Source organism: Crocodylus porosus, unplaced genomic scaffold (assembly GCF_001723895.1).
Source record: "Crocodylus porosus isolate Cpor-Errol unplaced genomic scaffold, CroPor_comp1, whole genome shotgun sequence".
Taxonomy (NCBI): Eukaryota; Metazoa; Chordata; order Crocodylia; family Crocodylidae; genus Crocodylus; species Crocodylus porosus.
Window position 1 is genome coordinate 163,160,801 of NW_017728906.1, and position 22,591 is coordinate 163,183,391.

Consider the following 22,591-nt stretch of genomic DNA (forward strand, 5'->3'; position numbering starts at 1 on the left):
CTAACCTAAATCTACTCTCCACTAGTTTGCACCCATTATTCCTAGTTACTCCCTGGGGTGCTCTGGTAAACAGCACATCCCCAATTCTCTGCTGTCCTTCCCATATAAACTTATAGGCAGCTACAAGGTCACCCCTCAGCCATCTTTTGTAAAGGCTGAAAAGCTCCAGATACCTCAACCTCCCCTCGTAGGGTCTTTCATGGAGGCCACTAATCATGTGAGTGGCCCTCCTCTGAACCCTTGCCAGATTCTCCGTGTCCCTTTTGAAGTGCGGTGCCCAAAACTGGACACAGTACTCCAACTGCGGCCTGACCAATGCCGCATAGAGGGGGAGCATCACCTCCCTCGATCTGTTGGTCATGCATCTGCTGATACACGAGAAGTTGCGGTTCACTTTGTTGATGGCCTTGTTGCACTGCCGGCTCATGTTCATCTTGGAGTCAGCTATGACTCCAAGATCTCTCTTAGCCTCTGAGCTGCTGAGGAGGTCATCCCCCAACCTGTAGGTATGCTGGGGATTCCTCCTTCCTAGGTGGAGTACCTTACATTTATCTTTGTTGAATTGCATGCTATTTCATTCCACCAATTAACGAAATCATTAATGGGATCATAGCCTGGCACTACAGCACTGGCTTTGGGCAGTGCCCCATGGCTGAGTGGTAGCAGTGCCTAGAGCTCTCCCTTCACTTTGACTGCTGAAAGGATGGAAGAGTTCTCTGCCCCTGCAACACTGGGCTGGGGACACACAGCTTCCCCATCCCCTTAGCTCTGCTGCTGCTCACACAGCACATGCTCCAGTTGGCTCCCACTTCCTACCCGTGCCTGGGGGGAGCCAGGAGCTGAGCAGTATTGGAGGTAAATAGTGGTGGGACTGGGAGGAGATGCCAGGGTGGAAGCAGTGCTGGGACTGGAGGATGTCTCCCCCTCATCCCAGCACTACTTATGCCCCCCCTATTGCCCCCATATAACCCCCAGATCCCAGCACTGCTTACTGCCCCCCCACTGCATCTCACCCTGGTCCCAGCACTGCTCAGGTCCTGGCTTTCCCCTGGCACAGGCAGGAAGCGGGAGATGACTGGGGCAAGTTCTGTGTGGGCAGCAGCAGAGCTGAGAGGTTGGGAAAGCTCTCTGTCCCCAGTCCAGTGTTGTAGGGACAGAGGTCCCACATTCTGGTGCTGCTCATCCCCTGACTCCTGGGGGAGCTGAGAGATGAGTAGCACCAGGACCAGGGACAGAGAGCTTCCCCACCCCTTCAGTAAACTCAGTAAGCAAAGTAAGGGGAGAACTCAGGACACTGCTGCCACTTGACCACGGGGTATCACCCCAAGCCAGCATTGCCAAGCGGGGCTGTGATCCCAAGCTCCACTTGGCTGGGAGCTGTCCTCTGCTCCAGGATGGCACCCCATTGATCCTTGGAGCCCAGCCTAGCCCAGGTCTGGCACTGAGGAAGCTTGAAATCCCCTGGCTTCTGTAGGGGGGCAGAGTAGGGCAGGGGGGTAGGAGCAGCCTTGGACTCAACTGCTTCCATTGGGGGCAAATTTACTTCCAACCCGGGCACATGTGTAGACACATTCTTGGGTGCAGTTTTCTGCACCTTATTTTGCTGCCTAACATTAAGGCACATTAACTGCATATGTAGATGCACCTTCCATCAAGCAAAGCTCTCCCTGAAGGAAATAAAAAAAATCTGACTGATTAAAGTCTGCCTGATTCTCTCCCTTGATAGAAATCTTATTGTGCTTGAAGTCTAACATCAGATATTTACTCTGTAGCTCCTATTGAATTTTGCACTGTCCTGCTCTAGAGGCATCCATTTCCTATGTGGAAAAAACTGTGCATACAACGTGTATGAGCTTTTCTTATCTCTTGCCCTGCAGATATTGCTTTTGTTGAATCTTAGCCTCATTCAGATGCTGCTTTCCATATCTGGAGAAACAGATTGAAGAATCTTGTTACTGATCAAGTGAAAACTGCTGCTGTATAGCCATAGCTCCCATTTTAGACTGCAGTGCAGCTGAATACATTCCTTCAAATTCAGCTCTGTCTCTGTTCAACAGTGAGAATATAAAGCTGTTTTCTAGTACTTGTGAGCTGATCATAAATCAGAAACACCAAAGGGGTCCTAATTTGTAACTTGTTTATTGAACAAATGATAGAAAGACCACTTCCTGGAGACTATATAGTATATATTTGTGGGTTCAACACCATAAACACAAGCATCCTGGCTCAGCTATATCAAAGGAAATAAATGCTATGTTGATGAATATGATTAAAAATATTCTGAGGTTTCATCACTGCTGTAATTTAGTACAATGTTTATTTACTTACAGCACCGTGAGTGCATTACATTCCAGAAAGGTGGCATTAGTTAAGGCTTTAATGTGATTACCTTCAAAATCCCTAAAGAAAAATAGGCAAATTTTGAGTTATTTTTCATGAAAAAGTTGTACAAACATTTTCATAGCAGTGAGTTCAAGGTTCAAACTTTGTTGTTGGCTGTTGCCAGTTTTGTCCTTTTGACTTTTATTAGAGTTCTTGCCAAATCATCCCTGATTCAATAAGACTGTTCTAGAGCATGAACACAATGCCAGATAAAAAAACTACCTCATTTCTTGGTTGTGACTTGCTTTCTGTTATTCTAGCATTCTGTCTTCTCTAATTTTATTAAGACTAAATCAATATGCCTGAAATTTCTCATGAGTTCTCCATGTGCTGAAATATTTATATTTATGATGGCACAGATCACCAGATGGAGCTGTTACACACAGTTTTACAAATTCTTTTTTGTAGCATGAAAGCACATTTTAAGAAGCTAAGAAAAATGCTGTATTGTTACAAGTTTTGTTATATAAGAGTTTTTGGAGAAAGGGTTCCAAAAACAGCAGATTTTCCTTTTGACTTTACTTTCAATACTTAGAAATTCTTAGTGTAGGGTAGCTTACTGAAAACTGAGCATTGCTGCATAGGTGAAGATTACAGGAAGGGGTGGTTCCCTCCATGTGCTGACTGCAACTCCCTACATTCCAAGACACTTATGTTTAAGTGTCTATAATTCTATATAGCAATTTCCACTTTGCACAGTGGTGCTCAATCTTACAGCCACATGGGCCAGATGAGATAAATAAAGTGTAGCCAGGCCACAGGCTGGTTTGGCATGTAGGGTTGGCACTGAGGCCAGCCTTACATGCTGGATGGAGCTCGTGGATGACCCTGAGAGCTGGGCCTGGGACCATGGTGCAGGTCAGAACCCTTATGCTTGGTCCAGCTGCAGAACATCCTCATGTGCTGGCATGTGGGGCCCTGACATCCATCCCATGGAGCTTCCCACAGGTCCAGAAATTTGGGGGCAGGGAAACGGTGACAGTGTTAATTGCTGTAGCAGGACAATTAAAGGAGTCATGGAAGGTAAGGCTGCCACTGTTCCCCCACTGCCAAATTACTGGACCCATGAGGAGCCCCATAGGCTGGATGACTTGGCTCTGTGGGTTGGATCAGGCCTGCAGGCTATAATTCAAGTACCACTGACTTTGCATCTATCCAGATTCTGCACCACTGATTTTCTTCCAGCAAGAAAACGAATTGCAAGGCCCCAGATTTTTGCTACCACTGAGCAGATTGACACAGGTCAGTAGAAGGGGCAATTAAATCTATTTAAGTTTGGGGAAAATTAAGTGAGGCATTTGTCTGATGACTGTTTGACACATTTGACAGTTCCATTTCAGCAAGTTTCCTAATGCTCTGTTTGGAAGCCTTTCAAAATGCCTTGACCTAAAAACTCCACATTTGGGTTATTCTGTTATCTCCATAGAGGACTAGTTACTAGGGTTGTACAAAGTGGGCCCTATTCGATTTGGATTTGGATTTGGATTCGGCCTGAATCAGGGACAGTGATTTGATTAACTGATTCAGATCACTGTCCCCGATTCAATTAAGCCAAATCCAAATCTGAAGATTCAATGCTGATTTGAAGAATCAGCGATTCAGACATAGACACAGCTTTAAATGTTTTTTCTACATACCTCGAGCTGGCTCATTAACACTGCAATTCTGGGGCACATGGGTCTCTGGCAGACCCGGAAGTGGACCAGAAGCACTTCTGGTCCACTTCTGGGTCTGCTGGGGAGCACACTAGGGGCTCCCCCTGTGTCCTCCTGGTTCAGCGACTGGTGCCTCCTGGGTCTGGGCGAGGGGCACCTGGGGTCCCCCTGCAGCCAACTGCCGAGCCAAGGGGGTGCCAGGGGTCCCCAGAGCACTCCCCAGAAGACCCATAAGTGGACTAGAAGTATTTCCAGTCCACTTCCAGGTTCACCACCAAGCACATCGGGGCCCCCCCATGCTCCTGTGAGTTGCGCAATGTGCCCCAGCATCGCAGCAATCATGAATTGTGCTGGTACCTCAAGGTATGTAGAAAAAACTTTTAAAGCTGTGTCTATGTCTGAATCTCCTAATTTGTCTGGATCTCTCTGAATCAATTCAGAGGGTTCTGATTAGATTCAGAGAGATTAAAGGGGCCTCTGATTCAGTTCAGAGTTAGAGATTCAGCCACCAAATTGAACCGAATTTCCACTGAATCAAATCAGGGACTAAAGCTTCGCACAGCTTTACTAGTTACTGACTTTTTTTGAACAACCTTAAGTAAATATTTAAGGGTGAGATTTTTTACAGTGCTCAGTGTGGGCCATTAATATCAATAGGAGAACAATTAAGTCAGTGTTGAATGTTTTTTGAAAAGTCTACCCTTTAAGTAATAAACCAAATGGACCTTTTGCATAATGTACTTACATCCAGTTAATAAGAGGCATTTGAGTGCATATTTTCCTGGGAAGGGCCACAAGTGAGTTGTTTATCATAGACCTTCATAAAAAGAAGACACTGTTATAAAAGGAAATTGAGCATTATATTTTAAAACTAATTCTAATAATAAAAAAATATGAAAAGCATGGAGAAAGGATATGAACTCGATGATCTTCTGAGGTCCCTTCCAGCCCTAATGTCTATGAAATCTATGAAATCTGATGATGAATCCATAACATTAGATTAGTTACACTGTCTAAAAACTGAGAAATTCAATCCAGATTTTATAAAAATCCATGTCAACCCATTACCTTCTGACCAGCATATTAAAAGGATTTTCTTAATAAACAGTAAATAAGTGCAATGCTTGTGAAATATGCCATAATAACAATGTTGGATAATTTTTATTCATTAAAAAAAATCTAGTGGTAGTAAACGTTTTTTATACCATTCTTTCAGTGTTTCTCAATTTTTTTGGAGGGTCCAGTTCAAAGGTTAAAGTGTTGTTCAACTATTTGTCCATTCATTTTTTGGTTTTTCTGGAGAAACTGGTGGCATAGGGGACAATTAATGCCAACTGGGGTAGCTGATCTAAACCATTGCCTACTAGGAAGCTGGCTGAGACAACCAAATAATTTAATATAAATGATTAAACACAAATTAAAAAGCAATACTTTTCCATCTCTACTCTTGTGGCCTGGATTGCAATCAACTATCTAGTAGTGCAAGCTTCTGTATCCCATTACCAAAACTCAGGTTCATTGAGTTTTCCAGCTATCATTAAGTTAGCTGTAATTTCAATTTCTAAGAAACAAATCTAATAGTCCATGCATGCCACTGGGATCAGGAACTCATGATTCACTGGTCATGTCTATACATGCACTTGAATGTGCCTATTTTAATGTGCATTTATATGGCAAAAAACCCCAAACCATGAACTTTCACTAATGCACATTAAAACAGGCTAATGTGACTTTTTCTAGTACCTCGCAATGGAGGTACTAATTATAGTGTGCATTAGCAAAAACTCATTAATGAATGTGTAGACAGGCCCACTGTAGACTTAAGAAGTCTTTTAGATTATCTGTAGAAGAGTATCATTTATTGTTTATGTAAGGTACTAATTCATGTTTGGAAGGAGTTCTGAGCACGTCTTATAAAATTTTTTCTAGTGCACTCATCACTGGGTACATCTACATGTGTCCCTACAGCACCCTGGTTACTGCACCCTCTTTTAGTACTTCCTTTCGGAAGTAAATAGGATAGGAGTTTCCTATGTGCAGCATTCCCTCTAAGTTGTGCAGTAGGCACAGCTGCACAGGGGCATTTATGCTATGCTGCCAGGTGTGCTTGCACAGCCACGTATGCTACACAGCTTAGAAGGACCACTGCTTATGTGTATCCAAGAGATTTCAGTTTAAAAAGACTTTTCTTTGTGTCTTGTAAGAAGGGAATTATGAGTTTAAATAGAGTGATGATTTTAAGGATATAAATCAGCTCTCATTAGCAGCATGATATTTACAGGCATTGCATGGACAATACTTTATCTTAAAGACTGAGGGAAATTTGAATTCAGACTATGTAAGTGCAAACAGTTGAAAGGTATGATTCACTCATGAGGAAAATGTTTTCAGATCTTATGGAAAGAAAGAAAGTATACTATGGCTTATATTGTTAGCAGTTTTATAGACACAGAAGAACACAGGTATGAAAAATGTTCAAGATTAGTACTTACAGAAAAAACAAGGACTTTAGACCAGTAAATAGTTGTTGTGAAATTTTCACTATTGGGTTATCATCTAGAATTCTAGCAAGACAGAAAGATTAATTACTACCAGCATGATACTTGTAAAAACAGTGGAAAACTGATTTGGAAACTAATCTATAAAGAAGCTGGCCCATTTGTTTCTTACTGAGGTTTCAAAGTGAATAGAATTAGATATCTAAAGATAACTAATATCCAGACTATGGTATAATAGTAAGAAATTTCAGAAATCTGCTATCCTGAATGAGAATAACTTAATCATAATTTTTTGCAGAAAGCTAATTACAAATGTAACGTGAATGATTTTTTCTTATCATTTTAAATCTATGACTGGCAATGCTTTTAAAAGTAAAAAGAAATGGATACTCACAGCCATGTCAATTTGTGTAGGTCTCTGAATATCCCAGGTTTCAGACTGGTGATGCAATTATGACTGAGATATCTGTGAAAGAAGGAACATAATACTGGAATTAAAATGTGTATGCTTGGATTTAGTTTAATTATGACCTGTCCTCTCCCACTCCCTGCCAAAAAAAGAATGTTTTTAGCAATTAAATACTGATTTGACAACTGTCATAGAAATAAAATGACTGCAGCAACCAACTTTGTATTTTAAAATCCTGAATGATAGTGATCATTTTTCTCACAAGGGCTCTCATATACAAAATGCAATTCGATTTAATTTTTTTCCTCTCATTTTACTACATATTTAACACCATATGGCTTTAGAAAATGTGCTTTGCGTATCAATCTTACACTGTGTGGCAGTGGGACACCTATGTAATTTAGATAAAATGAACCAAGTTTGCTGTGATTCTGGCTCATGTCACTTAGCCCACTACACTGCAGACTCTTGACTGAGTTTATAAATTAGTTTATAAATTAAGAACTTGTATTGACAATATTAGGCAGTCAGAGATATCAAAAGGTAAAATATAATAATCAACTACTCACAATTTCTGAAGTTTGTATAATCCAAAAAATGCTTTTCTTGATATTGTCTGAATGCAATTATGTTGCAGAAATCTAGTATAGACAGGGTAAAAAAGCTAAAATGGTTATATGTCAGAAATTTTTTAGAATTCATAATCTCACATTTATACCCTCTTCTATTTAAGGAAGTTGAGCTAAATTAACCCCATAATACCAAGGAAAATGCTAATTAATACAATTGGCATTACACTGGAATTTAGTTAAATATTTCCCATCAGAATGCAACTTTCTTCTGGGTCATGCAGAGTATTTTACATCTCAGGGGTGCATCTACATGTGCACTTTACTGCAGAGTAGTCCAATTAGTTTTGCAATAAAGTGTCACCATCTGCATGTGTGTTGGTATTAGGGTGAAGTAAACTAATTAACTCCGCCATAATATAGTACTGTTGGGGGCAGTACTATTTTATGGCAAAGTAATTCACTGCACTAAAATGAATGTGTAGATATTGATTGGGGGTTTGCTCCACCCTGGCTCCAATTGCTGCTGTCCTGGGCACACATGTAGATGCTGTGCCCAGGAGTAGTTTACTCTGGCTCAAACTGCTTTAGAGTTATTGTTTCTCATTAATCATACATGTAGATGCATCCAGTCAGTAGGAGATGCTGTCACTTTATGGAACAAATCCACCATGCCCACAGAGGGCAGAGCCATTGGGTATAAAAGAAGGCCGGGGAAGTAAAAGTAGTGGGACAAAAAAACCTACCAGATTCCTACGTAAACTTACATCATTGTGAATTTCAGCTATGCTTAATAATTAAAATTAACATATATCCCACTCCATGCTGAGTAATGCATTAAAGGAAGATGAATTCTATGGCATGTTTAAATAAAATTAGTTTTAGTGCTAGGCTCCTTCAAATCCTGTGATCCTTTCAAATGACTGTAGTTCCTCAAAGCTCCTAATCAGTTTTGGATGGATAGCAGTTTAACAAGGAACTACTTGTTAAATGCATACCATCAAATAAGAATCAATGAATTAACACAAATAGTTTGTACTTAGAAGATTTGCAAGGATTTATTTTATATCTGGCGTATGAAGAACAGATTTTTCAGCTGTCATTCTTAACTGATATAGGAAACCCAGGATTATATGTACCTAGTAGCTGTTAATTATGTTTTAACCTTATGAGGGGTTATGAGAGAACGACATTTGACATGAATTATCAGCACAGCCTGAAGGGAATGCTGTTTGCTAGCAGTGCATTATACCAGACTATGTAATTTATACTGATGTCTATGCTCTACTTTATTCTAGGAAGAGCAAACTGGTTTCTATGGTAACCCGAAGAAAGCCAGAGTTAAAGCTGTATAAGACAAATTTCAGGAAAAGGTCATTGGTTGCTTTATTTTTCAAAAAGATTTTTTTTGCAATAGGGCCCACAGGCCCAAACAGCCTCATGGCCTTATTCTGCTACAGACAGTACCAATATTGAGGAAGGCAGCACCTACTCAAAAAGCTTATCCTCAGCCCATGGAAGGTCAGTTAACAGCACAGGAAAATTACAGATTTTCTAACTAACTGAAAAAACATGTTGGATAGGGTGTCTGGAAAATTCAGGTCACCCATGATGGCCACATCCTTTGACCTAACTACCTCCATGAGCTGACTTAAGAATTCCTGGTGTAGCTCTTCCCCTTGGTTGGGTGGTCTGTAGTAGACCCCCACCAGTCACCAAGCTAGGGGGATGGGGGCCCAGTATGCTCCCTGGCAGACCAGGACGTGGACCAGAAGTGCTTCTGGTACACTTCGGGGTCTGCTGCCAAGTGTGCTGGGGAGCCCCCTGTGCCTCTGTGGGACACTCCATGCGCCCCAGCATCACAGTGTTCATGAGCTACCTGCTACCTAGAGGTATGTAGAAAAAACATTTAAAGCTGTGTCTATGTCCGAATTGATGATTCTTTGAATTGGCATCGAATCTTCAGATTTGGATTTGGCTGAATTGATTCAGGGACAGTGATCCGAATCAACGAACCAAATCATTGTCCCTGATTTGAGTTGAATCCAAATCCGAATTGAAAAGGGCCTGCTTTGCTCACCCCTAACAAAAACCTAGCACTGTAAATCTGCCCCACAGACTGCTGCTAAAACCATAATTTGTCCCTCTGCACAGAGTATGTTTTACATTCCTGGCTTTATAGTGTTGAGTCTTTTAAAATACTGTGGCACTATCATGTTTTCCACCGTAGTATTTTCTCTGTTTTTATACAGACCATATATTTGTGTGAGAGCAGACCATATATTTGTGTGCTGCTTAAAAGCTGCATTGTGTCTGCATGCTTACTGCTAGAATGAGAAGCCCTCATAATTATGATTTGAATTCCATAAGTAAATGCCATTTTATGACATTAAAAGGCAACACGGCAGATTAAGTAATTCAGTACTGAATGTAGTACATTTGCCATAATGCAATAATCACTTAGAATTTGTAGACTGTTGAGAGGACACTTACATTTTCTTCACTTCTGTATATCTGCTGAAAACTTCATCTGGAAGAGCATGGATCTGGTTGTGTTTAAGAGACCTAAAATAATTGGTGTGTGAAAGTTCACAATAAGCTCTTAATTAATTGTTTATTTTGCAGTCATAATCTAGAGTTTATAATTAGTACAACTGATCAAGTGCCTCACTGATAAACTAGGGAAACACTTTTGTTCAATCACTGGATATCATTCCAACTTTCTATCATTGTTAAGACAAGTTTTGCTTATTTTGCAAGTACTGTAAATTTAGATGCTCTAATTACTGAATTAATTATTTTCTGTGAATGTAATTGAGAACATGGTATAGGTTAATTAAAGCACTAGCTATGTTTAGAAAGGCCATTGATAATTATCACGTTATAGACAAAGAATGAAAACCTTATGCTATAATCTGAATAATAAAACAGCTTCCTAGTAGTGAAAAAGAAACAAAGTTCCTATTCTTTCCTTTTTAACACAGACATTCATAATTCTACATATCATATTTCTGTAGTATTTGAAGAATCCACAGTGATTCATAGCTTAGACTGGTACAAAATAAATGAAACTTTAGGATCGCTTCATCCACCCCTGATATCTTTCGAGTAAAATTTGGTGCCATTAATAGTATACAATATGACTGCATAACACCTGAAGAAAGAAGTGATTGGCCAGTGGAAGTCATACAAGGGATTTGGGTAGAGAGCAGTAAGGACTTGGCTAGGACCTGCACCCCAGAACCATGTTGTTATTTCTTTTTTTGTACCAAGGTAGCTCCTAGGAGATCTAGTAATAGATGAGGACTCCATGGCACAGGACACAGTACAAATACATAATAAAAATGCAGTCATGGCCTCAAAGATTTACAGTAAAAGTATAAGAGAAGTTGGTGGTGCCGCTCTCATCTACCAGTTCCTTGTCAAGCCACTCTAGGCCTCATGTTAGCTGCTCTTTGGCACTAGGTTCTGCTGCTGAGCCATTTATAATCTGTTAGTTTGTGGACTGAAGCAGGGGACAAGGCCCAATATTATGGGGATGTGATTAAGAGAATGGAAACAGGCTGGGATGACAAGGTGTTTTTGGACCAGAGTGCAGTGAGATTTCCTGGGGCTCATGGCAGACAGGTGTCCTGACCTGTGGCTGCCTCTTGACACCACAGACCCTCATTCCTTCTCAATATAATACTACCCAGTGGCCAAAAAACTTAGGACCTGAGCTTCAGACACCCTGGAACTTTATGGGTGGTTGCACTGGAAACTTACCTCAAGCTTGAATTTCACAACTAGGTCATTTCTAAAACGGACCAAATCAATTCCTACAACCCAAGCACACTTAAACTTGTAGAGTTCAAAATGCCATTGTAGGTCAGGTCCATCTTTAGGGAAACTATAACAAATAGATTAGTCCAAGGGAATGAACTTGTTTCATACCAATGACCAATTCTTCTGTTGTCAAGGAAAGAAGTAGGGATACAAAGGAGTAAGATATCATTTTCACATGATGGAACAGTAGACTTGCACATATTCTACATATGTAGGGTATATTTAACCATCTCATTGTTTCTACAGGAACTTTATTCCAGTGAGCAAGCAGAAGGCAGAGTTGTGTTTATGACGGTACAATATTCAGAACTACTTACAGTAGGGTGACATTGCTTGAAACAAGTGGAACAGATTTTAAATTAACATCTACACATTCTAATTCAGTTTCTATGCAGTCACAACTTTCTGGATACTGGTGGAGACCTAGAAAAAATAAGTAGTGATTTTATATATGATTATTGAATATATGGATGACAGTGTTATATTTAATGCCTAATTTTGGTTTCCTTTTAAGACTCTGCTTCAAAAATGGGTCTGGCATTTATATAAATAACAAGAAAGTCCAGAGATGAGTTAGTTTGGATTTAAAAAATCTGGAAAGGATATGAATACCAATGCTACAGGGCATAAGCCAGCTTCTAAACAGAGGGGTTAGGAAGAAAAAAGATTCCTTTGTGGGCAAGTTATTCCACAAATGTGCATTTGTGTTTCTTGAACCTTCCTGCAAGTCATCTGACACTGAATGCTGTCAGACGCAGGATACTGGAGTAGCCGATCACTGCTCTATCCCAGTATGGCAGTTTTCAGGCTCCTACTCTGTGACCATATCACAAATGCATTCACGTTGCATTAAATTTACTGCACAGTAAATTACTAATGTAAATTACTGCACAGTAAGTGAAAATAGGCCGGCATCTACACGTGTAGGCATTAAAAGCATTAATGTCCACACACAGTATTACTGCGCAGTAAGGTGTCTACATGTGTGTTACTGCACAGTGACTAATCAGGTGTAAATTTGATACCTACAACATGCAGGTTTCAAATTTACACTCAAATCGGCATAGGTTGCCATAGCTACTGCGCAGTACAAGCACGCACATGTAGACACATACCTGGACTGCACAGTAATTTTCAGTTACTGTGTAGTAATTTAGGTTACTGAGCAGTAAATGTGCATATGTAGATGCATCCTGTTTTCTGGAAAACTTTGATCTGCATCTGAATTTTAATCCAGAAGGCTTCCAGAAGAAGCACCTCCAAATACTCTCTCTCCAACTATTCCTACATTTGAGTAACAAGCTGGTACATTACTTTACTTTAGCCTCCACTACACATTACATGTATTACATAATTAACTGGTTAATTGTGCAATTAATTTAGATTGGCTACACATTTAAATTAACTACACTGTGAGGCACTGCCACACATGGCTTGGGCTCCCAATCATGGCAATACATGGGTGTTGCCACAGCTGCAGGACTCACAGCTGCAAAAGCTTACTACCTGCTGGTGCAGGAGGAGCCTAGTATGGTGATCCCAGGCTCCCCCTACACCAGCAATAAGGTGTGATAGGATCTGATGCTGGATTCCACAATCATGCCTCCTGCCATGCATATGTGGCGTGCCAGGAGGTGTGATTTTGTAGATCATGTATCAGATCCTGTCACGCCTTTACCCAAACTTCTAGAGTAATAACAGGGATCTGGCTATTTATTTCTCTGAACAGTAACATGATTCAACATCTCAAGGGATTGTTAATTTTTAAAATACTGATACCAAACTCTGGAAGATAGAAATACAATTTAAACCACACCTGTACTTTTATGTGATATCAACAACGGCTGGGATGGGCACCTTAGAGTAATAACTATGTATGTCTTGTCATGGTACATGTAAAAGGTAGAGCTTCTTAGAAATTCTCTGCTGGAACAGTTTCCTCATCAGTGAATATGGAATCTCTGAATTGCAAATGTTTCACAGAAATGTTTCAATTTGAACAAAAGTACCTGGTTTCCTGACACTCACCCACCTGCCCAGCTTGCTGAGAGTTTGTCTGCTGGGCTTGTGGAGAGCCAGGCTGTGGGTTTTTAGGTAATCTATGTGGAGAGCTTACCAGCTGCTGAGGCTTTGAAAGCCCTGGGAATGCCAGTTTCCAAGTTTCAAGGCAGCTGACTCAGCTGGGACTTATGGATTCCATATTCCTTATTACCACACAGGGAAAATTTTATTTTCAAATGATAAAAGTGAACTGTTCCCATTTTTCAGAACAATGTTTTTATTCTGTTTCCCAGGATGTTAGAAATGTTTAGTTTTTGGTCCAAATCAAAATGGGAACACAACTTGAAATCCTCAACTCCTCTGCAAAATGACAGTTCTCTACACATGCTAATAAAAACAGCAGCATGACACCAGTGAGTAAACTTTCCATAGTCTGCCCTTCGACTTTGTTCTTTTATACATGCTAACAATGTCTGTACCCTAGATAACACAATTGGGAGCTGAGCTGGTTTATTCTACTAGGTATCTCTTAATTAAGGTAAAGACTCTCATTAATGAAGTAATTTAGAAGTGCCAGGTAGATTAAAACCATAAACAAAAGCATTGCAATCTGCTCAGTATTAAGTCATCATGGTAATCAAATTAAAACACATCAATGTATTGATCTTTTCATCCAGTATCACTTACAGCACTCTTCAGATAAGTCCAGATAATTAGGCTTTCCATGGACCATGTCAAATATATTTGCCCATCCACTATTGTCTCCTATAAAACAATATTAACATTTGTCAGCTGCCCTGTCGATAGTGTATCAAGCAGTGAAAGTGATGAAGTGGGAAAGAGAAATACAAAGATTGAAAAATGGAAGTCACTTTGGTGGGTATAAGCATACATTTGTGTTGGTATGTGCTGCTGTTTGGTCAACAATATATAGAGGAACTTTTAACTGTTGTATTTCTTCAAGCAGTGAGCTTTTTCAACTGGAAGGGAATGTTTTGACTTAACCATCCACTATATAATTCAATCCTTAAGTTTTTTAACCAAGCCACCTCTCATGCCTATACGTAAACATATATTTTTATCCGATCTCCCATACCTTATTTCTTTCTTAAATATTACCTTAATTGTTTTTTGAAGTTTCTGCTTAAGCTCAATTTTTTAGATTTTTGAAGAGGATCTATAATTTATTGCATGGGGAATTGTGACTGCTCTTCACCTCTGAGAATCAAGTTACTACTTTATCACAGGTATGTAGGGCTAGAAGGAACCTCTGGGCAAAGTACAGACAGTCACAAAGCCCGAGGCTGAATTGATTCAGTCTTTGCAGGTTAGTCTAAGCTGCAAAGATTGAACCAATAAGCAAATGAACAGACATTTGCTTGCGATTCTGGAAATTCAGCCACATACCTGCAGTGGCTCAAGCCAGAAGCCAGCGTGGTGCTAGAGCACAGCTCTCTGGCACATAGCCAGCATGGGCTGTGTTTGCTTCCTCTTCCTGCTGCCCCCAAGGTCTTTGGGATTTGTAGTACACAATCACAACAGCGTGACTCTGCAGGGTTGCTCATCACTTCCTTTTCCTGCTTCCAGGTGTTTCTGAGATTTGTAATCTACAGTCACAGCCAGCACTAAGCGGGCAGGGCAAGGCACACTTCTCTACTCAAGGGAAGGAGAATATAACCCCCCTCCCTCACCCTACACCACAGCTGGGTTTTGCCTGGGAGGGCCAGTGAGCCAGCCAGTGAGGCCAGTGAACCAGCCCTCACTACTCCAGCTGGGGAGCAGAGGGACAGGGTCAGCTCTGCTGTCTGAAGCAGACAGCATAGCCTAGCTCAGGGATGAAAAGCATGCTGGGATGCTGGGGGACTCTGATTTAACTTGAACCAGGAAGGGGTCTGGGACATAAGTTTCATAGACTGGTTTGACCTAAATCATTTAAGTCTGATACTACATTCAGCCAGGTTTATCTTAAACCAATTTCAGCCATTTTGAAACTGATTTATGTAGAACTTCTGTTCTGTTACAGGTTTAAACCAGTTTCTGGTCACGTAAACCAGTTTATCTGTAACTTCTGTCCCTAGTGATATCAGATTTAAGTGATTTAGGTAAGACCAGTCTATTGAAATTCTGTACCAGATTCTGTAGTGACTCAAGTTAGGTTCAAGTCCACCTGCATCCCAGGTGCCTTTGTGGCCCCCCACTCCTCCCTCCCCCTTGCATGGATGCATGCTAGAGATGCATTGGAACTCAGCTCATGCTCAGCTGCTCCAGCCAAGCGCCTAGCCAGGCCTACTCCAGAGCTGTCACAGAACCATGGCAGCAAATCCTCTGTCCCCAGGGTCCTGCCTGTGCCTGTCAGCCAGGCTGGGCAGTGTGGGGGGACAGGGGAGAAGATGCCCCTGATGCAGCCCCCCTGACTGTGCTGGCTTGAGTCTAGGAGGCTGTGATGGGGGCCTCTGTTACTCCACCCAACAACCCCTGCTGCCTGGCCCACCTTTCCAGGTGCAGGCAGAAGCCATGGTACTGGCTCTCTGTTAGGCCAACCAATGGCTAGGGGCTGGAATGGAGGCCCCCACTGCATGTGCCTCCCCTAGCTGTGCTGGCTTAGGTCTGAGTGTCTGGGTCTTGGGCCAGGACCAAGCAGTGGGGACCTCTACTCTCCCACCCCACCCCATTGCTACTGACAGCCAGCCACTTCGGAGCAGGACTGGGGAGAGGGGACATGCTGGCCAATAGGGCTGCACAAAATTTAAATGGGTGTTTTGTTTCAATGCTGTTTCAATTTATTTTGAGCTTGAAACAGTGAAATTGAAATTAAACAAAAGGCTTCAAAACAGCTTTGAAATGAAAGGGCATTGAAACATTTCAAAATGTTCCAAGTTTTGAAGCCAGTTTGCTTGCAGCTAAAGAGAAACTGAGGAGAGGGAGGGGGGGAACAGGACTGTTCTGATATTGATGTGTGTAGCTGGCCAGTGACTGTGATCCTCCCCTGAGGTCCCTTCCAATTCCAGTGCTCTGGGGGAGGGACAGAAAACAGCATAAAATGCATTTTTTGAACTGGGCCTTGGGGTCAGCTTACTGAGTTGTGTCTTCCAGCAGCTCAGCAGCTCCAGAGAAAGTCTATCACTTCCTATTTGCTAGCCTGTTACTAGTAAGTGGAATTCTCCAATACCTTTTCCTTTGCTAATACCCTTTATTATCATTCCTTTCCTTTCAATGTAGTCCTCCCCCAAAATCCTCTTTCTGTTTTTGTTAGTCTATTTTGATTATTTGTCCCCAGAAAAAAAAATCTGTGCTTTCTCTCACAGTGTGCATTCCATTCACTGTGCAGGAAAGCACAGCATATATTGCCTGTTATAATATAGAATTTATACAGGAACACATACATACATTTATATATTGTATTTATTACATAAATACGTACTACAATTTTCTACATATATTACATAAATATATATTACATTACAGAAGAACACACAGATTTTACAGCATACCAAACACACTACGAAGCGTGCTGAAAAAGCAGCTGGCAAGCCTTTGGGGGTGGGGAAAAGGGGGCAGAGGGAGAAATGTAAGTCCCCCACCCCCAAACTGAGATGTGGCCTCTTTCCAACAACTAGCAGGCATGAGGCCTTTGGTTCTACTGGCAGCGAGGAGAGGGGAGCAGTGCCACTGCCCGAGCCTGCATCCCCTCCAGTAGCACCAGCCATAACCCCCCTACACCACAACAACAAGCAGCAAAAGCATGACAGTCTTCTCCACCCCCATTTCATTTCCCATCCTGAGCCTTCCAGTGCCAGAGGAAGAGCTGGATCTGAGTGCCATAGCAAGGGAAATTCTGGGAAGGAGGGGGAATCATCTGGGTTTATGCTCCAAACTTCTCAAGTTTCCCACCGAGCCAGGTCTCCTTCCCCAGAAGGTACTTCAGAGGAGGTTGAGGTAGAGGTTGTGGAGGCAAGTGGCTGAGCTAAGTCCACTCCTCCTGTTGTTGTGCCTCTGCCTGCTGAGGAGGTGGAAAAGGTAGCTTCTGCACATGTACCTGAAACCCAGAAGTGAATGGATAGTGTGGTCTGGGATCACTTTGAGCTGAAAGATGATCCCACATATCCTATCTGTCTGCACTGCTGAGCTAAAACCAGCCAGGGAAAGGGAACAAAACACATGAGCACCACAGGGATGCTGATGCATCTCCACAGGCACCACGCCCTTGCCCTTGCTTCTCCTCAGCCTGGCACCAGCAGGAGCATACCCAAAAAGAAGTCCCTCTTTCGCTGCAAAGCCCCCATCCCCCTGAAGCAGAAGCAGAGCACCCCGGACCAGTGGGGGAAAGGTGGACAGAAAGCAGGGTACGTTGCAAGGGCAAACGAGATAACCCAGAGCATTGGGGAGATGCTTGCTGTGGATGGCCAGCCCTTCTCCTTAGTTGAGCGGCCAAGGCTCAGGCTGGTCATGGCACTTGCGGCCCAATCATACCAAGTGCCTGCATGTACCACCTTCAGCAAGATGGTGGTGCCCTCCCTGTATGAGGCATGCAGGGAGTACTTGAGGGAGGGGCTGCGCAAGGCAGGTCCGCAGGTGGCCTTACACTTTACCTCAAACATCTGGAGCAGCCAGGGTGGAGGTCATGCCTACCTCTCCCTCATAGGGCACTGGTGCAACCAGTCAGGCCACTGGTAGGCTCTCCTTCAAGCCATATGGCAACCAAGACCATGGGGGCCATGAACTGCTTGGTGCAGGGGTGGCTCATTGGGCAGGGTGAGCTCACCTGTGGTTTCATGGTCACTGACAATGAAGTCAATATGGTCAAGGTGGTCCATGATGCCACCTTTGTTGGCATCCACTGTGTAGCAAACAAGTTCCACCTCATTGTCAGGGATGCCTTGGAGGGGGACAGGTCTGCTGGTGACAGTGCCAGCACCACCAGCAAGCTCATTTCCAAATGCAGGAAGGTGGCATGCTACTTCCACCAGAGCATCAAGGGGAGCAAGATGCTGCGATACAAACAGGCAGAGCTGAACATCCTCCAGCACAAAATAATGCAGGATGCGGAGACTCAGTAGAGCACCACATACCTGATGCTCAGGATGCTAGTGGAACAACAGAAGGCTATCCATGAGATGGCCTTGCTTGGGTAGATTGGGGTCAGCGGGCCCCTTAACAGAGCTGAGTGGGATAACATCTCCCAGACCTTGGTGGTCCTCAAGTCCTTCCTCGAGTCCACTGAGAGCCTCAGCGCTGGCAATGCCCTACTTAGCCAGGTGATATCTGTAGTGAGGGAATGTCAGAATCAAATGAAGGAGTTCCAGGGGCTCAATGTTTCTGGCTGGGGCAAGCTGCTGTCACCAGATGTGCAGGCACTGGTGAGGTAGTTGAAGGAGTGCATCAGGAAATTTCCTGATCCCTTGTGGGCCAGTATGGTCCACTTGCTGGCCGCAATGTGTGACCTGCGGGTGAAGGGGAGCATCAGTGTATCCAGCAGCAAAACCCTGGATCAGTGGACAGAAGTGCTGGTGAACAGAGTAAGGGAGGCAGAAGGTCAGAAATGGTGGGACATAAAAGAGGGGGATCGACTGTCCCATGCCAGCACACCATCCACCAGCCAGTCTTCTCCTCCACCACAGGCGCTGCCAAACCACTTTTCACAGATGAGCCTATGAACTGCATTTCATTAACCTCCTAGGTACAGAAACTTATGGGCTCAATATAGACATTGGAATTTGGACACACTACAGCCTGCTGGACATCTGACTCCCCAGGTATCTCTCCACTTTTACCTGCTATATCCTCCTTCCCCCCTACCCCAGCCTGTCTCTCACCCCCTGACACCTCCATTTCCATTTTTACTGACTGGCTTTCTTGCCTGCATTGCATGCCAGCCTCTGGCTTCTTTACTATTCCTTCCATCCAGAAAGAGTACACACACCAAATGCAGGTGCTTCCTCACCCTGATGAAGGGTTTTTAAATCTGAAAGCTAAGATATATTTCTCCAACTATTCAGTTGGTCTACTAAAAGATATCAGATTGACTCAAAGAACCTTGTCTGCCATGTCCTTAAACCAGCACGGCGACAACCCACACCCCTAGCACCTGTCCCCGGTCAGCTTACTGAAAGAAGGCAGGGCCCTGGGCACATCGAAGCCCCTGGGCTGGGGCTGCCAGGAAAAGTTCTCTGGCTGCTGCTGGAGAAGAAGCTTCTGCAGAAAAGGAAATAGAGGCTCTGTGACAGTTTGGCTGCCTGCAATGCTGGTGCTACTGTGCTGCTTACCTGTTGTTACTTAAAGTGGTGGATGAGGCTGAGGCTGTAGAGGAGGAATAGGCCTCATTGGGGCACACTACCATATCATGTAGAGGCCCCAGTGCCAGTGAGGGTGTGCCTTAACACACACACAAAATCACACATCACAAGTTTTGCTTGTCAGCAGCTTGAGGTTCAGTTTTCCAGAAACTCCTGTACGTATCTCCTTGAAACTTGGCAAGCCTCATGGCTTCAGCAGAGGCTACCATCCCTACTGTTTTCATTTGAATCAGGAAATAAATGACAAAGTTATAGGCATTTTTGTGATTCCTCATTATAGCCTATGAGCAAAATGTCAAAAAGCGTCGAAAAAGCTTTGAAACAGCAAAACAATTTTGACAAAACAAAACAGACCAGTGCTTTGAAACAGCAAAATGAAACACTGTCCCTTCAAAACAGTGAAACAGAAGTTGAAATGGAATGGTGCTGTTTTGCACAGCCCTACTGGCCAATAAGGTGTGTCCGGTTGCTCAGGTGCTTGGCTGGGCTCAGCATTCTCCGGCAGCCTTCTGGGAGGCATGCAGGAGCACCCCCAACCTGCTGGCCTTGGCCGCTGCAAGCAGGCCATGTGCTTGGCAGGCTGGATCCAGCCCGTGGGCTGTATTTTCCCTGACCCTGGTCTATACCTTGTCTAAATGATCATTTAGGATTAGTCAATGACTTTCAACTCTGATGAAATCACACCAGGGAATAAATGAGAAGTGCACTAAATTCCAAAAAGGGAGAAAGAGCAAATACCATGGAACCCAGGGGAAAAGGCAATAAGCATGGAACCAGGTGATCATGGGTTCACATCTCAACATCCAAAATGAAATATTCCCATTTCCCTAGAAATAAGGATATTATGATCAATAACAACCGTTAAAAACTTTAAATTAATATTTTAAAAATATACCAACAAAATAACTGAATATTGAAACAAAAAGATTTATATGTCAATGCAACTCCTGTTTGCATACTGTAACATGGAAAATTACAATCAGGTTTACAATAAAAACCAGTTACAATCTCAAATGAAATTGAAAATGGTTGAAGGCAAGATTTAAATAGAGGAAACAACTTAGTGGGAAGACAGAAGGAATATAAGAGATGTAGTATCTGACCAATGTTAAAAAATGATCTCAAATTGCAGGCACACTCAGCGAAAATACCAAGAGTTGACCAAGGTTGTAACTACTGAATGAACTGGAAATAGTTATGTAAGTTATATGTAGAGAGCACCCTGTTTTTGCTTGTCCTGATTTCTGAGTTAATGCTGAGAGAACCCCTAGAAAACCAAATTACTCTAGGGGTTCACTGAATCTCTTGCTAAAATAATGCTCAATGAGGAAAGATAATTTGATTTCAAGTGCACATGTAAACAATAATGTGCCGTGTTATAGGCCGCATCTACACATTATACTTGAGACTTGATTAACCAGTTAACCATGTCTTCAGTTGTGACCTAGCCACACATTCATCAATTAATGGCAATACAAAACAAGGAATAAGACACAAAGTCATTCCACAAAAACTTTGTAATAACTCTGGGGCTCATTTCTTATCACCATGAGCCCTGAGACATGCATGCAGCTGTTGTCAGCCACATAGTCCAGGCTGCTTGCAACTGGTGGTGGGCAGGCTGCAAGCAGCTGCACTGAGGTCTGGAGCTCTGTGGCCGGTGGTGACTACATACACACCTCAGGGTGCATAGCGGAGAAGGGGCCAGCTCCTCCCCTGCCATTTGTCTGGAGGCACACATGCACCCACCACCAGCAATGATCCAGGCTGGGATTCTGCAGACCTTGGTGCAGCTGTTTGCAGCCACCACACTACCTGCCACACCTGGCCCAGGCTCTGGGCAGGCCCCTGTCGCCCACCATGGTACCTGGACTGCCCGCAGCAGACAGTGGAGAAGCTGCAAGTAGCTGTACTGAGATCTGCAGAGCCCCAGCCTGGCTCATTGCTGGTGGCTAAATGGCCTCACATAACATGCTCTGACATGTGTGCCAATCAGTGTTGCCAACCCCTGCCCTATCACATCTTTACCTGAATGTCTAGAGGGGCCTATAGACACTGCCTGAATTAACATTCCTGCATGTTATCTTTGTGTTTGTGGTTTTTATGTTTTACAGAAAAGAATGGAAAATTTAACAACACTACATTGTACTTTTAGACCTGTCGTGCAGGTAGGTTGTCTGAGGACTATTTATGCACTTCTATGAATTAGATGATGGAGCACATAACTCATTACCACATTTCACATTGTTTCTTAAGTGTAGAGTAGTCATGGATGTTATACTCACCACAGTTTTCTTCATCTGCACTATTCCCACAGTCATTTATACCATCACAGTGAAATGACCGTGGAAGGCATGTTGTAAGGTTCCCACATGGAAAATAACCCTTTGGACAGATGGGGAGACTTGAGCTGCCTTCAAACAGCCATGATTCTGGAGATAAATGAAAACATTGTCTTTTACACAAACTTTCTTCTACACAAACTATATTTCTAAATGCTAGACAGAAATAACTCACCTATGACAGTATGGACAGTAATGGTATGTAAGGCAGTGGTAAAAAATAGCTATTTTATAATACATTTTGTACTTTTTTATTGTAACATTTATTGGGACAGAACATTATAAAATGACACTACTACTATGTATGTCTGTCATATGTCATAATAAATTATTATGTCAATAATTACACGGACTGGAGACATTATGACTGAATTCTATTGTATTCATGTTCTGAAAACTTAAGAGGTGGCATTTTCTGAGGGGCACCTTAAGTATAATGAGAGGTGCATTGAGCCTATAAATGTTGAGAAACCGATGAGTTAGACATTTTTACATTAACTGGTATCTTTAAAAACAGTTATGCAAAAACAATCCTAAATAACAGAATAATATATGTAAATGAACATTGAGATACACTCAGAAGATGATTAATGAAGCATGGAAATGTCCTTGTGTAA

At 42.6% G+C, this 22,591-nt stretch overlaps 1 protein-coding gene across 6 annotated transcripts in view; it reads right to left on the bottom strand.

Annotated features, from left to right (window-relative positions):
- The window catches only part of RXFP2 (relaxin/insulin like family peptide receptor 2), a 55,442-nt gene that overhangs the window by 21,226 nt on the left and 11,625 nt on the right, over positions 1-22,591 (bottom strand). For 2 of the 6 annotated variants that reach the window (XM_019530106.1, XM_019530104.1), the window contains exons 2-10: positions 21,918-22,064; positions 14,027-14,104; positions 11,656-11,761; positions 10,007-10,078; positions 7,514-7,585; positions 6,930-7,001; positions 6,530-6,601; positions 4,783-4,854; positions 2,329-2,400 (exon numbers count right to left, since the gene is read on the bottom strand). In XM_019530106.1, coding sequence (XP_019385651.1) covers positions 2,329-2,400; positions 4,783-4,854; positions 6,530-6,601; positions 6,930-7,001; positions 7,514-7,585; positions 10,007-10,078; positions 11,656-11,761; positions 14,027-14,104; positions 21,918-22,064 — 763 coding nt within the window. Of the gene's footprint in view, positions 1-2,328; positions 2,401-4,782; positions 4,855-6,529; positions 6,602-6,929; positions 7,002-7,513; positions 7,586-10,006; positions 10,079-11,655; positions 11,762-14,026; positions 14,105-14,746; positions 14,787-21,917; positions 22,065-22,591 lie in introns of those variants that run through there. The other 4 variants (XM_019530110.1, XM_019530108.1, XM_019530105.1 and 1 more) reach the window with 4 other exon arrangements.